We start from the raw sequence: 18,148 nt of genomic DNA, 5'->3' as shown, positions 1-18,148 counted from the left end.
AACTTGATTCATACCTGTAATGACATCATTCGGTGCAGCGGCCTCTGTCCTACCAGGTAAAGCATAACAATGGGACCAGCCTCCCCCTCTAGGACTCCCTCTACCCGCATGTCCTCCACCCTTAGTTGGTTGTACAGGTGGAGTAGCAACTGGAGCGGAACCCATAGCCTGAGTACCTCGTTGAGGCACACCCGTCCAGAGTTTGGGGAAATCTCTCACCATGTGCCTGATATCCACACACTCAAAATAACATCTCTGCTGATGTGGTTGTGGGAGCTATCCGAAACTAGTGCTCTAGGACCCATGGATAACTGGAGCACCACGTGAAACCTGAAGTGCATACTGAACTAGCTGACCAACGAAACCTCTACCATGATGCGCTTTGCCCCCGAAATCGGGACTAGTAGATCCTCCAGGTCCACGAGGCTTCTTATCCTTCCTATCCCCCACTCTCAAGACTGCGGATACACTCCAACCTCCTTGCGATCTCCATAACCTATTGAAATAGAGTATCTGTCTCCAAATCCCGTGCCATCCCGAATCTGAGATCATAAATAAGTCCCTCAATAAACCTGTTGACTCTCTCTCTAACAGTGGAAACCAAAGCAGATGCATGAATAGATAACTCTGGAAACCTCGTAGCATACTCATGCACAATCATAGTCCCCTGATGCAACTTCTCAAACTCGGTGCACAATGCATCCCTGAGGGTTTGTGGAACGAGCTCCCTCAGAAACAGATCAGTGAACTGAGTCCGAGTAAGTGGCACTGTGCCAGCAGGCCTACTTTCCTCATATACTTGCCACCACCTATACACCAGCTCCGTTAGCTGGAAAGTGGTAAGGGCAACTCCGCTCAACTCCATTATTCCCATAGTGCACAGAATATGGTGACATTGGTCTAGAAAACTCTGTGCATCCTCAGAAGCTACGCCACTGAAAGTAAGAGGAAAATACTTCTTGAACCTCTCCAACCTCTTCTGCTCCTCCTCTGACGCCATTGGACTGGCCTCAAGTTAAACCGCAACCACTGGCTGTACTGGCATAATACCCGAAACCTGATCAACATGAGCCCGTTGCTTTGGAGTACGGGCGACGAGAGTCTAAGCTTCTCCTAAGCTTGTGAAGTAGCCGGTGCAACTGGGATCAATCCCGCCTGAGGCAATGTACCAAACATGATCAAGAAGTGCACAAAAGTCTACTGAAGTCCAAGGGTAGTAACAGGCCCCTCGGGTGCCTGCTCTCCAACCGAAGCTATTGGTGGCTCCTCAGATGCTTCTCTGACAAGTGCTCTAGCTATAACACGTGCCCCTCCTTGGCGGGCAGCATCATCAGTAACTGCAGCTTGTGTCCTCACCATCTATGAGAGAATAAAAAGACAAATGTTCCAACTCCGAAATCAACAAATCTGCACGATAGGAATGAAAGAAGTGAAATTTTCTAATAGTTCTGTAGCCTCTCTAAGAAAAGTATAGACGTCTCCGTACCGATCTGCAAGATTCTACTAAACTTGCTAGTGACTCGAAAAACCTATGAACCTAGAGCCCTGATACCAACTTGCCACGACCCAAAATCATACCTTAAGGATCGTGATGGCACCTAGTCTCTAAAACTAGGTAAGTTGATCGCTTACAAAAGTCAAACCAATAAAAATTATATTATGAAGCAGAGTTTAATATAAATGAGAAATAAAGGTGATATAAGCCAACACGGCGATAATCACAACAAATCAACTCTAATTGAATCCATAGAAATAACTCAAATACAATACTGTTCGGATAGAGAATTGACAGTACAAAAGTAAGGAAAGGACTCTAAGGGACTACGGCAGCCAAAGCAGCTCGACCTTGAATCCTCATGATCAAAGTAACTCTCACACCATGCACCCGCTATCTCCCAACACGGTCCATAGCCAGTAAGTATCAAGACTAACCTCGGTGGGGTAGTGACGAGGATCAAGTCAAGACACTCACTAGTCAAATAACCTGTGTATTAATATCAAAGACTAGCAACAAAAATAATAACAAGAAGCAATAGCTGAATTCTCATCATACCAAATGATAATAATTTAATACAAGTAAAGGCTTTGTTTCAACAACAAGGCATCAAATAGAATTATACACATATGGCATCTTGTGCCCACATTATCAATCACCTTCGCACTGCAAAGACTCATGCCACAATGTAAGTCACACACTCGCACGACAAAGAGCTCGTGCCATAATATATTCCACAAATGCACGACAAAGACCTGGTGCCACACTATATACCACAACCGCATGGCAAAGACCTCATGCCACAATACATACCACAACCGCACAGCAAAGACCTCGTGCCATAATACATACCTCAATCACACGAGAAAGACCACGTACCACAATATATACCACAATCGTACGGCAAAGACCTCATGCCGCAAGATGTACCACAACCGTGTCACTTCCAATGACATGTTCAAAATATTTATCAAGAATCAAATAAAGTAATGTATGATAACACTTTCTTTTTACTTCAATCTGTTATGTTATCAGCAACTCAACAAAATGTGAGATAACAACTCCACGTAGGTAAATCTATCTTGGCAGCCATAGCATCAAGTAATAACATAAACACAAAGTAGCACATTGGGAACAACACAACAAATCACATAAAATGCATGACACACACACAAGGAAGTTATAAGCACAAGCAAGAATACCCCATTTTCATCAACAACACGCCCCTAGGCCATCACATAACACCCTTATCTCACCGCGTGCGCAATAATAAAACAAATGCCCAACTTATCTCGCCATATGTATTTTAATGATCATCACACCTTGTCTCGCCACATGCGCAAACCCGATATACATATAGCCCGCCTTATCTCGTCGCATGTGCAATATCAATAATAAAAATAGCACGACGGAAACCTTGTGCAAATACCCGAATAATCCGCCCAACAAATCCACATGTGCCAAAATAATAACAACACAACATGCCAACAATTGTCATCAAGACATAAACTCACAATCTGCCAACGCAGTGCACAAGGACAAATCAATAAGGAATTGCGAATGGGGTTCAACATATAAGCATGAAAGTTAACTCAAATTATCTAGAATCTCACAAACACCCAACTTGGCCAAATAAGGAATTAAAATTCTAAAATGCGATCTCTGACATGGAATATAAACTCAAGTAAACAACCAAAGTGAAATCTCGTAAAACAAAGATTTATCAATCAAGACAAAGCTATAAAAGCAACCTCGGGTCAAATCCAGTCATAACCAACACATACGCCCGTGAACACACTCATCACTTATGTACACGTCGTTCACATAGTACAAAAATGCAATTAGACCAAATCCTATGAAGAAGTTCTTCCACACAAAGTTAGGCAAGATACTTACCTCAAATAAACTAAATCAATACACTAATAATCCCTTACCGTATAAATCAACCTCCGGACGGCCCGAATCTAGTTAAACAACTTAATAATATCAATAAAAGCCATAAGAAACAAGCTCAAACGATAAAGCAATGATCTTGGTTCAATTATGCAAAGTCAACCCAAAAGGTCAACCCCAGGATCGCACCGCGAAACCCGTCAAAACTTATAAATTCCGAATACCCACTCAAATACGAGTCCAACCATACCAATTTCATCCAATTCCAACCTCAAATCAACCTTCAAATCATCAAATGTCATTTAGAGACGTTTTTACTAAAATTCCTAATTTCTCTCACTTAGATTCATCAAATAAATACTAAAAATAAGGATGGAATCATGAAATATAACCAAATATGAGTTAAGAATATTTATATCAATTCAAATCATTAAAATCCGCTCCAAAATCAGCCAAATCCGAGCTCTATAACTCAAAATGTAATAAAACAACTCGAAACCCTCGAACTGAATATTATATAAGTCTGCCCAGGGGGTCCTCTTTGCGATCGCGAAGAACAAATCATCAACTGGCCGAAAACCTTCTTCGTGAATGCGGTCTGGACTCCACGAACACGATCTCCAACACGCGAACTCGAAGGCCAACCACTACGCACCATCTAGATCTTCCTCTACGCGAATGCGACAAGCGGGATGCGAGCGCAAATAGTATCTCCCCTCTAGGCTTTGCAAACGCTACCATCGCTTCGCGAACGGGATGCCAAAACGTCAGCCACCCACATAACACTTCACGATCGCGATGCTTTATCTGCGGTCGCGATGAACTACAGAACACCAGAAAAACCAGCAACTCCAAATCTGAGCGAAATGGTCTGAATCTCATCCGAGACACACCCGAGGACCACCCCAGGACCCCGTCCAATCATACCAATCAATCCTAAAATATAATACGGACCTATTCGAGGCCTCAAATCACACCAAACAATATCAAAACTATGAATCGCACCTCAATTCAAGCATAATGAACTAATGAACTTTCAACTTCCAAAACTCACACCGAACCATATCAAATCAAATCAAATCAAATCAGAATGACCTCAAATTTTGCATGCAAGTCTCAAATGACACAACGGACATATATCAATTCCCGAAACTGAAATCTGAACCCGATATATACAAAGTCAACTCTTGGTCAAACCCTCAACTATCCAACTTTTGCCAATTCAAGCCAAAATAACCTAGAAGCTTCCAAATCCACATCCGTACATGTGCCTAAGTCTAAAATCACCATCCGTACCTGACGAAACCATTAAAACTCTAATTTGAGATCAAATATGCAAAAGTCAAATTTGATCAACTCTTCCAACTTAAAACTTTTAAAATGAGAATTATTCTTCCAAATCTATCTTGAACTACTCGAAGACCGAAACTTAACATATACACAAATCATATAAATATCATGTGAAGCTACTCGCGGCCTCGAACCACCGAACGAAAATACAAATGATCAAAACGACCAGTCAGATCGTTACATCTACTATCATCCCAAAGATTATTTCTCTGAATCAAAGTGGCTTTATGAAGGGTAGGATAATTTGTGAGAATGTTTTGTTAGCACAGGAGATAATGAGAACAGAAAACCAAACAAGAGGGTAATGTAGTCTTCTAAATTGATATGAATAAAGCGTATGACAAAATGTATTAGCATTTTACATGCTCAGTCATGAGAAAAACGGGGTTCAATGAAGAGTAGATTTATATAATATGAAATCTTATCTCCGATATGTGGCATACTATAGTGATTAATATGAATAGAAATGGCTTCTTCAAATGTCATAGAGGCGTTAAGCAGGGAACACTTTATCTTCTTCTCTATTCATCATTGATGCTGAATCTCTTTCTAAAATGTTGATTAAGCTATATGAAGATCCTAGGTTCACTGGTTTCTATATGCAACCTAATGGACCTAAGATAAATCATCTGGCTTATTCTGATGATCTTATTATTTTTTGTGCAGGTAAAACTAACACACTGAAGCTTGTGATGGAATATCTGAAGAAATATAGAGATAATTCAGGACAATTGATCAACAGAGAGCAAAGTTATTTTTTGATGGGTGAAGGAATCTCAAGCAGAAGGATTGAAATTGTATAAAACTTGCTTCAAGTTCGACAGAAGGAGTTTCCTATTACTTTGTTTGGATGTCCTATCTTTTCAAAAAGGAAAGAAGTTCAATATTTTGCACATATGGCCACCAAGATTTTGAAGAGATTGAGTGCATGGCATTGCAACATGTTATCTAAAGGGGGAGGTCTTGATTAAGCATGTACTTACAGCCATGCTTGTTCACCTCCTTTCCATTTGTCAACCTCCTAAAACCATCATCAAACAAATAGAGAAGATCTTTGCAAATTTTCTATGTGGTATCAATGAAGGCAAAAAGAAATACCACTGGGCAACATGGCATAAACTATTCTTCCCTACTGAAGAAGGTGAAATTGGGGTTAGATCTTTGCAAGATATTTTAGATAGCTTCAGTGCAAAATTATAGTGGCAATACAGAACCGAGAGTTCTTTATGGGTCGACTTCCTGAATGCGAAGTATGCAAGAAGGGTTCATCTCGGTACGAGGAAGCTAAACTACAACCAATCTCATTGCTGGAGAAGACTTATGATTATCAAGAATAAAGTTGACCATTTAATTTTGTGGAGAGTCAATTAAGGAAATTCTAGTTTCTGGTGGGATAATTTGACTGGCTTGAGCAAGTTGGCTCAATTTGGAGATGTCTCTACTTCTATTAAGGGTCAAGTTTGTTCCTATTTCAATGATAGAGAGTGGAACATTCGAAAGCTTAGTCAAGTTCAACCTAATAAAGTGGTTTCTCAAATTTTTAAAATTACAATTAAGTTTCCAGACCTGGTGGATAGACCAATATGGACAGCCAGAACGGACAGAAAATTTAGTTGTAAATCTGCTTGGAATTGCATTAGAACTTATCAGAATACTTCTTTAGTCAACAAGATGATTTGGCACAAGAAATCCCTCTTTAAAATTTCCTTTTTCTTGTGGAGATTATTCAGACATAAGATTACAGTGGATACTAACATGAGAATGTTTGGGATCCCCCTACCATCTATGAGTTCTTGTTGTACCAATAATAAACAAGAAGATGAGGAACATTTGTTCCTTAATAGCATGATCAGCCATAATACATGGAAGCACTTCAATCAACAGTTTGGGATCAGCCAAAGAAGTAGTAGCTTGAGACACCACATTATCAGTTGGTGGATGACTGAGGGTAGTAATCCTATCCAAGAATTATGTCTATAGGTTCTACCAGGTATTATCTCTTGGCACATTTGGAAGTCTAGATGCAAGAGTAGATTTGAAAATATTGACATGTCTCCTTTATAGAATTATCCCAGCAATCAATCAACAACTCATTTTAGTTACTCATTAGCAATTTCCTAAAATTTCCCTATTTATGAACTGGATAACTTCTATGATGTCATGAATATGGCAAAACATCATATCTACACTACAGCAGTGAAATGGAACCTTACCAGAATTAGTTTTGCTAAGCTGAATTTAGATGGTTGCCCAAAGAACAAGGGCCTGCTGGGGATGGTGGGATTGTTCGGGATGATTAAAGCAGAATGATTGCTGCTTATGCTACTCTACTAGGGTGCATGACCAATAATATAGCTGAAGCACTGGCTCTCAAGATTGGTATTGAATGGTGCAGGAATAATGACATTACATATCTCCAAATAGAATGTGATTCTAAGTTGTTGGTTGACTGGATTAATAGCAAGAATGGCCCCCGTGGAATTTATGGGAATTTTGGATATATATATATATATATATATATATATATATATATATATATATATATATATATACACACAGTAAACAAGCATAGAAATTTTTTCTTGTGGAGAGAAATATGTACAGAATTCACTTGCTAGATGTTCCTTGAGGTTGTATATTTTGTATAGGAGGGTTTACGAGTATATCTCTCATCAATTATTGATTTTTTGAGAGCTTAACTGGAAATCCTACTAGTCTTTCAGAATGGAGCATGTTCCATTCTTAGTAGGTGCAGGGAGTTCAAAGTCCTCTGTTTTGTACTTTATTTCATATCTGGGCACGGAGTTTAAAAAAAATGAATACTTTTAGAATTTGTGATCCTAAACAATTCAAAAGGAGCCCAAAATATTTATGTGGTTATAAAAGCTTCTCATTAAGGGTAGAATTATTAGTTTAAGCAAAATTGTTTCCAAATTTAGAAAGGGGTCATTCTTTTTGGAAGGGACTAAAAAGGAAATAGGTTCACATAAACTGGAACGGGAGTAGTATTTAACTAAAAAAAAGTATAAAATAAAGGACCCTAACATTTCAGTAAGATCTCAATTATTAAAGAGAAGGTAGGCTTGTTTAAAGGAGGGGGGGATGGCACTTTACTGACCTACTTTCACCCATATGGTATGTTTTGCTACGAAATTAAATCATATGACATCTCAACAATTTCCCAAGTGTCCGCTTTAAGGTTTCCTTTACCTACTGAAACTAGTCTCTGACAGGCAAATTTTTACACTTCAGGAGTGACGAAGTTACGGCAAATCGGAAGATTACAAAATAACTTGCACCAAAGGATTGGTTTGTCGAAGTTCTCCCTAACAATGATGATGGGACTGTCCTCACCCAACAAGCATTAAAGAAAAAAATATATCAGTCAAAGCAAGCTCCAACATAGCCAACCTCATTATCTTTTGAAACAGGCTAAAGTAAAAAAGATTTGAACCACAGAAAATTGTAAATAATGTCCCAGACACTCAAACAAACACGGCAGAAACCTCATACAAACACCCAAACAATCCGCCCGACAAGTCCACATGTGCCAAAATCATAACAACAAAACATGCCAACAATTGTCATCAAGACATAAACTCACAATCTACCAACACAGTGCACAAGGACAAATCAATAAGGAATTGCAGATGAGTGTTCAATATATAAACATGAAAGGTAACTCAAATTAGCAAGAATCTCACAAACACCCAACTTGGCCAAATAAGGAATTAAAATCCTAAAACACGATTTCTATCATGGAATATAAACTCAAGTACACAAAGAAAGTGAAATCACGTAAAATAAAGATTTCTCAATCAAGACAAAGTTATAAAAGCAACCTCGGGTCAAATCTGGTCATAACCAACACATACGCCCGTGTACACACTCGTCACTTTATGTACACGTCGTTCACATAGTACAAATAATGCAATTAGAACAAATCCTATGGGAAGTTCTCCCACACAAAGTTAGGCAAGATACTTACCTCAAATAAGCTAAATTAATCCACTAATAAGCCCTTCCCGCGTGAATCAATCTCAGAACGGCTCGAATCTAGTCAAACAACTTAATAATATCAATAAAAGCCATAGGAAACAAGCCCAAACAATAAAGCAATGATCTTGGTTCAATTATGCAATGTCAACCCCGGGCCCGCACCCCCACCCCGAAACCCGATAAAATTCACAAATTCCTAATACTCACTCAAATACGAGTCCAACCATACCAATTTCATCATTCTGACCTCAAATCGACCTCTCACTTAGATTCATTAAATAAATACTAAAAACAAGGATAGAATCATGAAATATAACCAAATCCAAGTCAAGAATACTTACCCCAATCCAAATCATGAAAATCCCCTTCAAAATCGCCCAAATTCGAGCTCTATAACTCAAAATGTGATAAAATAACTCAAAACCCTCGAAATGAATATTATATAAGTCTACCTAGGGGTCCTCTTCGCGATCGCGGGACCTTCTTCGCGATCGCGAAGAACAAATTATCAACTGGCCAAAAACCTTCTCCGTGAACACAGTTTTGACCCTGCGAACATGACTCCTCACCTACACTGGCCTATGCAAACGCGACGACCAACACGCGAACGTGAAGGCCAACCACTAGTGCCCCATCCGGCTTTTCCTCTACGCGAATGTGACAAGACAGACGCGAACGCGAAGCGCATCTCCCCTCCAGGCTCCACGAACATGGTCATCACTTCGTGAATGCGATGACCAAATCATCAGCAACCCACATAACACTTCGTGATCACGATGCTTCATCAGCGATCGCAATGAACTGCAGAACACCAAAAAAAACCAGCAACTCCAAATATGAGCGAATTAGTCCGAAACTCATGTGAAACACACCTGAGGTCCCCGAGAGCCCAACCAATCCCAAAACATAACACGGACCTACTCGAGGCCTCAAATCACATCAAACAACATCAAAACTACGAATCGCACCTCAATTCAAGCCTAATGAACTAATGAACTTTCAACTTTCAACTTTCAAAACTCACGTCGAACCATATCAAATCAACTAGGAATGACCTCAAATTTCGCATGCAAGTCCCAAATGACATAACAGACCTATAACAACTTCCCAAATCGCAATCTGAATCTGATATCCACAAAGTCAACTCTTGGTCAAGCCTATCAACCTTCCAAACCTTCAATTATCCAACTTTCGCCAATTCAAGCCAAAACCACCTAGGAGCCTCCAAATCCACATCCGGGCATACACCTAAGTCCAAAATCACCATCCGAACATAACAGAACCATCAAAACTCCGATCTGAGATAAAATATGCAAAAGTCAAATTTGGTCAACTCTTCCACCTTAAAACTTCTAAAATGAGAATCATTATTCCAAATTCATCCCAACCCGCTCGAAAACCAAAACCGACCATACACGCAGATCATAATACATCATGTGAAGCTACGCACGACCTCGAACCACCGAACGAAAATTCAAATGACCGGACGGGTCGTTATATTCTTCCCATCTTAAACAAATATTCGTCCTCGAATATGCCAAGAGTCGTTCCAAAGCTATAAAATCACTATATAAACTTACCATACACATGCACACAGGTGATCCCCCTTTGCCTCAACCCACATAAGCCCGTCAACGTCACACCAACTGAAGATTATTCCTTCAACCTTAACCAATAAGCCTATGAGCCAAATTTCAACATCCAAGCCTCCCCTAAAGACCCGATACTCACACATACACATTGTATCAACCTCAACCAGCTCTTAAAAATCATAAATATGCTCACAACGTATAACCACACGACGTAACTCATCGCTCATATACCCATAGCAGCACTTCCGATTACAATAGATGCATGTTACCAAACTTGGTACCGGTAAAATAGCTTCATATCAAATAGAACCTTGTTCCAAACCTTCATAACACTAATAATGATGTAAGAAACATGTGAAAACTCATAACCACTCACCCGACCAACAAGCCACACCAAACACCACCAAGACACATACATCGCAATCTAAATCCAACAAGCACAACTCGAATATAACCGAAGATGAAAAGAGAAACACATGAGAGAACTATCCAACAAGTCCAACAGGTATAACTCCCCATAGGTACCATACTATGAATCCATTGCGCAAGGAAGAAGCAAATCATATGCAATAACCACAAAGAATCCCATCCTAGCATAACTCGACCGCGGCACACAGCCCGGTCCAAACATACCGATCCACATGAAAATTCGAGGATCCCATCATCAATTCTAAATCACAAGTAGAATAGACATCATATCATCCTAATATCTTTCACTAACTCAGCCCACAGAACAAAACTACAACATGTAACGGACTCCCGCTTGTAGAGCACCACAATCGCAAGTAGTGGCAAAACCATCCAAAAATCACGTCAAAACCCATTATATTAAGTAACAGAAGGTCCATCCTAGTCTCATAACCCTCAATAGTGAACAAACCATAACAATAGACTCAGTCTACCACAGTATAATCCCCTAATGGCTGCAGACACATAAACAGATACAAGAATCACGAAACATATCCATATATGAAGCAAGATAGGATGACTCATACCAATAAATAGGACCCGTATCAAATAAAATTAATGCATCTCTATTACAAACTAGATCCATACCTGTAATGACATCATTCGGTGCAGCGGCCTCTGTCCTACCAGGTAAAGCATAACAATGGGACCAGCCTCCCCCTCTAGGACTCCCTCTACCCGCATGTCCTCCACCCTTAGTTGGTTGTACAGGTGGAGTAGCAACTGGAGCGGAACCCATAGCCTGAGTACCTCGTTGAGGCACACCCGTCCAGAGTTTGGGGAAATCTCTCACCATGTGCCTGATATCCACACACTCAAAATAACATCTCTGCTGATGTGGTTGTGGGAGCTATCCGAAACTAGTGCTCTAGGATCCATGGATAACTGGAGCACCACGTGAAACCTGAAGTGCATACTGAACTAGCTGACCAACGAAACCTCTACCATGATGCGCTTTGCCCCCGAAATCGGGACTAGTAGATCCTCCAGGTCCACGAGGCTTCTTATCCTTCCTATCCCCCACTCTCAAGACTGCGGATACACTCCAACCTCCTTGCGATCTCCATAACCTATTGAAATAGAGTATCTGTCTCCAAATCCCGTGCCATCCCGAATCTGAGATCATAAATAAGTCCCTCAATAAACCTGTTGACTCTCTCTCTAACAGTGGAAACCAAAGCAGATGCATGAATAGATAACTCTGGAAACCTCGTAGCATACTCATGCACAATCATAGTCCCCTGATGCAACTTCTCAAACTCGGTGCACAATGCATCCCTGAGGGTTTGTGGAACGAGCTCCCTCAGAAACAGATCAGTGAACTGAGTCCGAGTAAGTGGCACTGTGCCAGCAGGCCTACTTTCCTCATATACTTGCCACCACCTATACACCAGCTCCGTTAGCTGGAAAGTGGTAAGGGCAACTCCGCTCAACTCCATTATTCCCATAGTGCACAGAATATGGTGACATTGGTCTAGAAAACTCTGTGCATCCTCAGAAGCTACGCCACTGAAAGTAAGAGGAAAATACTTCTTGAACCTCTCCAACCTCTTCTGCTCCTCCTCTGACGCCATTGGACTGGCCTCAAGTTGAACCGCAACCACTGGCTGTACTGGCATAATACCCGAAACCTGATCAACATGAGCCTGTTGCTTTGGAGTACGGGCGACGAGAGTCTAAGCTTCTCCTAAGCTTGTGAAGTAGCCGGTGCAACTGGGATCAATCCCGCCTGAGGCAATGTACCAAACATGATCAAGAAGTGCACAAAAGTCTACTGAAGTCCAAGGGTAGTAACAGGCCCCTCGGGTGCCTGCTCTCCAACCGAAGCTATTGGTGGCTCCTCAGATGCTTCTCTGACAAGTGCTCTAGCTATAACACGTGCCCCTCCTTGGCGGGCAGCATCATCAGTAACTGCAGCTTGTGTCCTCACCATCTATAAGAGAATAAAAAGACAAATGTTCCAACTCCGAAATCAACAAATCTGCACGATAGGAATGAAAGAAGTGAAATTTTCTAATAGTTCTGTAGCCTCTCTAAGAAAAGTATAGACGTCTCCGTACCGATCTGCAAGATTCTACTAAACTTGCTAGTGACTCGAAAAACCTATGAACCTAGAGCCCTGATACCAACTTGCCACGACCCAAAATCATACCTTAAGGATCGTGATGGCACCTAGTCTCTAAAACTAGGTAAGTTGATCGCTTACAAAAGTCAAACCAATAAAAATTATATTATGAAGCAGAGTTTAATATAAATGAGAAATAAAGGTGATATAAGCCAACACGGCGATAATCACAACAAATCAACTCTAATTGAATCCATAGAAATAACTCAAATACAATACTGTTCGGATAGAGAATTGACAGTACAAAAGTAAGGAAAGGACTCTAAGGGACTACGGCAGCCAAAGCAGCTCGACCTTGAATCCTCATGATCAAAGTAACTCTCACACCATGCACCCGCTATCTCCCAACACGGTCCATAGCCAGTAAGTATCAAGACTAACCTCGGTGGGGTAGTGACGAGGATCAAGTCAAGACACTCACTAGTCAAATAACCTGTGTATTAATATCAAAGACTAGCAACAAAAATAATAACAAGAAGCAATAGCTGAATTCTCATCATACCAAATGATAATAATTTAATACAAGTAAAGGCTTTGTTTCAACAACAAGGCATCAAATAGAATTATACACATATGGCATCTTGTGCCCACATTATCAATCACCTTCGCACTGCAAAGACTCATGCCACAATGTAAGTCACACACTCGCACGACAAAGAGCTCGTGCCATAATATATTCCACAAATGCACGACAAAGACCTGGTGCCACACTATATACCACAACCGCATGGCAAAGACCTCATGCCACAATACATACCACAACCGCACAGCAAAGACCTCGTGCCATAATACATACCTCAATCACACGAGAAAGACCACGTACCACAATATATACCACAATCGTACGGCAAAGACCTCATGCCGCAAGATGTACCACAACCGTGTCACTTCCAATGACATGTTCAAAATATATATCAAGAATCAAATAAAGTAATGTATGATAACACTTTCTTTTTACTTCAATCTGTTATGTTATCAGCAACTCAACAAAATGTGAGATAACAACTCCACGTAGGTAAATCTATCTTGGCAGCCATAGCATCAAGTAATAACATAAACACAAAGTAGCACATTGGGAACAACACAACAAATCACATAAAATGCATGACACACACACAAGGAAGTTATAAGCACAAGCAAGAATACCACATTTTCATCAACAACACGCCCCTAGGCCATCACATAACACCCTTATCTCACCGCGTGCGCAATAATAAAACAAATGCCCAACTTATCTCGCCATATGTATTTTAATGATCATCACACCTTGTCTCGCCACATGCGCAAACCTGATATACATATAGCCCGCCTTATCTCGTCGCATGTGCAATATCAATAATAAAAATAGCACGACGGAAACCTTGTGCAAATACCCGAATAATCCGCCCAACAAATCCACATGTGCCAAAATAATAACAACACAACATGCCAACAATTGTCATCAAGACATAAACTCACAATCTGCCAACGCAGTGCACAAGGACAAATCAATAAGGAATTGCGAATGGGGTTCAACATATAAGCATGAAAGTTAACTCAAATTATCTAGAATCTCACAAACACCCAACTTGGCCAAATAAGGAATTAAAATTCTAAAATGCGATCTCTGACATGGAATATAAACTCAAGTAAACAACCAAAGTGAAATCTCGTAAAACAAAGATTTATCAATCAAGACAAAGCTATAAAAGCAACCTCGGGTCAAATCCAGTCATAACCAACACATACGCCCGTGAACACACTCATCACTTATGTACACGTCGTTCACATAGTACAAAAATGCAATTAGACCAAATCCTATGAAGAAGTTCTTCCACACAAAGTTAGGCAAGATACTTACCTCAAATAAACTAAATCAATACACTAATAAGCCCTTACCGTATAAATCAACCTCCGAACGGCCCGAATCTAGTTAAACAACTTAATAATATCAATAAAAGCCATAAGAAACAAGCTCAAACGATAAAGCAATGATCTTGGTTCAATTATGCAAAGTCAACCCAAAAGGTCAACCCCAGGATCGCACCGCGAAACCCGTCAAAACTTATAAATTCCGAATACCCACTCAAATACGAGTCCAACCATACCAATTTCATCCAATTCCAACCTCAAATCGACCTTCAAATCATCAAATGTCATTTAGAGACGTTTTTACTAAAATTCCTAATTTCTCTCACTTAGCTTCATCAAATAAATACTAAAAATAAGGATGGAATCATGAAATATAACCAAATATGAGTTAAGAATATTTATCTCAATTCAAATCATTAAAATCCGCTCCAAAATCAGCCAAATCCGAGCTCTATAACTCAAAATGTAATAAAACAACTCGAAACCCTCGAACTGAATATTATATAAGTCTGCCCAGGGGGTCCTCTTTGCGATCGCGAAGAACAAATCATCAACTGGCCGAAAACCTTCTTCGTGAATGCGGTCTGGACTCCACGAACACGATCTCCAACACGCGAACTCGAAGGCCAACCACTACGCACCATCTAGATCTTCCTCTACGCGAATGCGACAAGCGGGATGCGAGCGCAAATAGTATCTCCCCTCTAGGCTTTGCAAACGCTACCATCGCTTCGCGAACGGGATGCCAAAACGTCAGCCACCCACATAACACTTCACGATCGCGATGCTTTATCTGCGGTCGCGATGAACTACAGAACACCAGAAAAACCAGCAACTCCAAATCTGAGCGAAATGGTCTGAATCTCATCCGAGACACACCCGAGGACCACCCCAGGACCCCGTCCAATCATACCAATCAATCCTAAAATATAATACGGACCTATTCGAGGCCTCAAATCACACCAAACAATATCAAAACTATGAATCGCACCTCAATTCAAGCATAATGAACTAATGAACTTTCAACTTCCAAAACTCACACCGAACCATATCAAATCAAATCAAATCAAATCAGAATGACCTCAAATTTTGCATGCAAGTCCCAAATGACACAACGGACATATATCAATTCCCGAAACTGAAATCTGAACCCGATATATACAAAGTCAACTCTTGGTCAAACCCTCAACTATCCAACTTTTGCCAATTCAAGCCAAAACAACCTAGAAGCCTCCAAATCCACATCCGTACATGTGCCTAAGTCTAAAATCACCATCCGTACCTGACGAAACCATTAAAACTCTAATTTGAGATCAAATATGCAAAAGTCAAATTTGATCAACTCTTCCAACTTAAAACTTTTAAAATGAGAATTATTCTTCCAAATCTATCCTGAACTACTCGAAGACCGAAACTTAACATATACACAAATCATATAAATATCATGTGAAGCTACTCGCGGCCTCGAACCACCGAACGAAAATACAAATGATCAAAACGACCGGTCAGATCGTTACATCTACTATCATCCCAAAGATTATTTCTCTGAATCAAAGTGGCTTTATGAAGGGTAGGATAATTTGTGAGAATGTTTTGTTAGCACAGGAGATAATGAGATCAGAAAACCAAACAAGAGGGTAATGTAGTCTTCTAAATTGATATGAATAAAGCGTATGACAAAATGTATTGGCATTTTACATGCTCAGTCATGGGAAAAACGGGGTTCAATGAAGAGTAGATTTATATAATATGAAATCTTATCTCCGATATGTGGCATACTATAGTGATTAATATGAATAGAAAGGGCTTCTTCAAATGTCATAGAGGCGTTAAGCAGGGAACACTTTATCTTCTTCTCTATTCATCATTGATGCTGAATCTCTTTCTAAAATGTTGATTAAGCTATATGAAGATCCTAGGTTCACTGGTTTCTATATGCAACCTAATGGACCTAAGATAAATCATCTGGCTTATTCTAATGATCTTATTATTTTTTGTGCAGGTAAAACTAACACACTGAAGCTTGTGATGGAATATCTGAAGAAATATGGAGATAATTCAGGACAATTGATCAACAGAGAGCAAAGTTATTTTTTGATGGGTGAAGGAATCTCAAGCAGAAGGATTGAAATTGTATAAAACTTGCTTCAAGTTCGACAGAAGGAGTTTCCTATTACTTTGTTTGGATGTCCTATCTTTTCAAAAAGGAAAGAAGTTCAATATTTTGCACATATGGCCACCAAGATTTTGAAGAGATTGAGTGCATGGCATTGCAACATGTTATCTAAAGGGGGAGGTCTTGATTAAGCATGTACTTACAGCCATGCTTGTTCACCTCCTTTCCATTTGTCAACCTCCTAAAACCATCATCAAACAAATAGAGAAGATCTTTGCAAATTTTCTATGTGGTATCAATGAAGGCAAAAAGAAATACCACTGGGCAACATGGCATAAACTATTCTTCCCTACTGAAGAAGGTGAAATTGGGGTTAGATCTTTGCAAGATATTTTAGATAGCTTCAGTGCAAAATTATAGTGGCAATACAGAACCGAGAGTTCTTTATGGGTCGACTTCCTGAATGCGAAGTATGCAAGAAGGGTTTATCTCGGTACGAGGAAGCTAAACTACAACCAATCTCATTGCTGGAGAAGACTTATGATTATCAAGAATAAAGTTGACCATTTAATTTTGTGGAGAGTCAATTAAGGAAATTCTAGTTTCTGGTGGGATAATTTGACTGGCTTGAGCAAGTTGGCTCAATTTGGAGATGTCTCTACTTCTATTAAGGGTCAAGTTTGTTCCTATTTCAATGATAGAGAGTGAAACATTCGAAAGCTTAGTCAAGTTCAACCTAATAAAGTGGTTTCTCAAATTTTTAAAATTACAATTAAGTTTCCAGACCTGGTGGATAGACCAATATGGACAGCCAGAACGGATAGAAAATTTAGTTGTAAATCTGCTTGGAATTGCATTAGAACTTATCAGAATACTTCTTTAGTCAACAAGATGATTTGGCACAAGAAATCCCTCTTTAAAATTTCCTTTTTCTTGTGGAGATTATTCAGACATAAGATTGCAGTGGATACTAACATGAGAATGTTTGGGATCCCCCTACCATCTATGAGTTCTTGTTGTACCAATAATAAACAAGAAGATGAGGAACATTTGTTCCTTAATAGCATGATCAGCCATAATACATGGAAGCACTTCAATCAACAGTTTGGGATCAGCCAAAGAAGTAGTAGCTTGAGACACCACATTATCAGTTGGTGGATGACTGAGGGTAGTAATCCTATCCAAGAATTATGTCTATAGGTTCTACCAGGTATTATCTCTTGGCACATTTGGAAGTCTAGATGCAAGAGTAGATTTGA

General features: G+C 39.9%; 1 protein-coding gene across 1 annotated transcript; it reads right to left on the bottom strand.

Annotated features, from left to right (window-relative positions):
* Positions 1-496: 496 nt before the first annotated feature.
* Positions 497-1,000, bottom strand: LOC138902910 (uncharacterized). The gene has a single exon (XM_070190810.1). It carries the CDS (start codon positions 998-1,000, stop codon positions 497-499), a length of 504 nt encoding a protein of 167 aa, XP_070046911.1.
* Positions 1,001-18,148: the final 17,148 nt, after the last annotated feature.

Source organism: Nicotiana tomentosiformis, chromosome 12, assembly GCF_000390325.3.
Source record: "Nicotiana tomentosiformis chromosome 12, ASM39032v3, whole genome shotgun sequence".
NCBI lineage: Eukaryota > Viridiplantae > Streptophyta > Magnoliopsida > Solanales > Solanaceae > Nicotiana > Nicotiana tomentosiformis.
Note: the sequence above shows the minus strand (reverse complement) of the source record. Positions and strands in the feature narration are given on the sequence as shown.

What these genes read in the sequence shown, in the direction of transcription:
- LOC138902910 (XM_070190810.1), bottom strand. Translation starts at nt 1,000, where the DNA reads ATGGCGTCAGAGGAGGAGCAGAAGAGGTTGGAGAGGTTCAAGAAGTAT.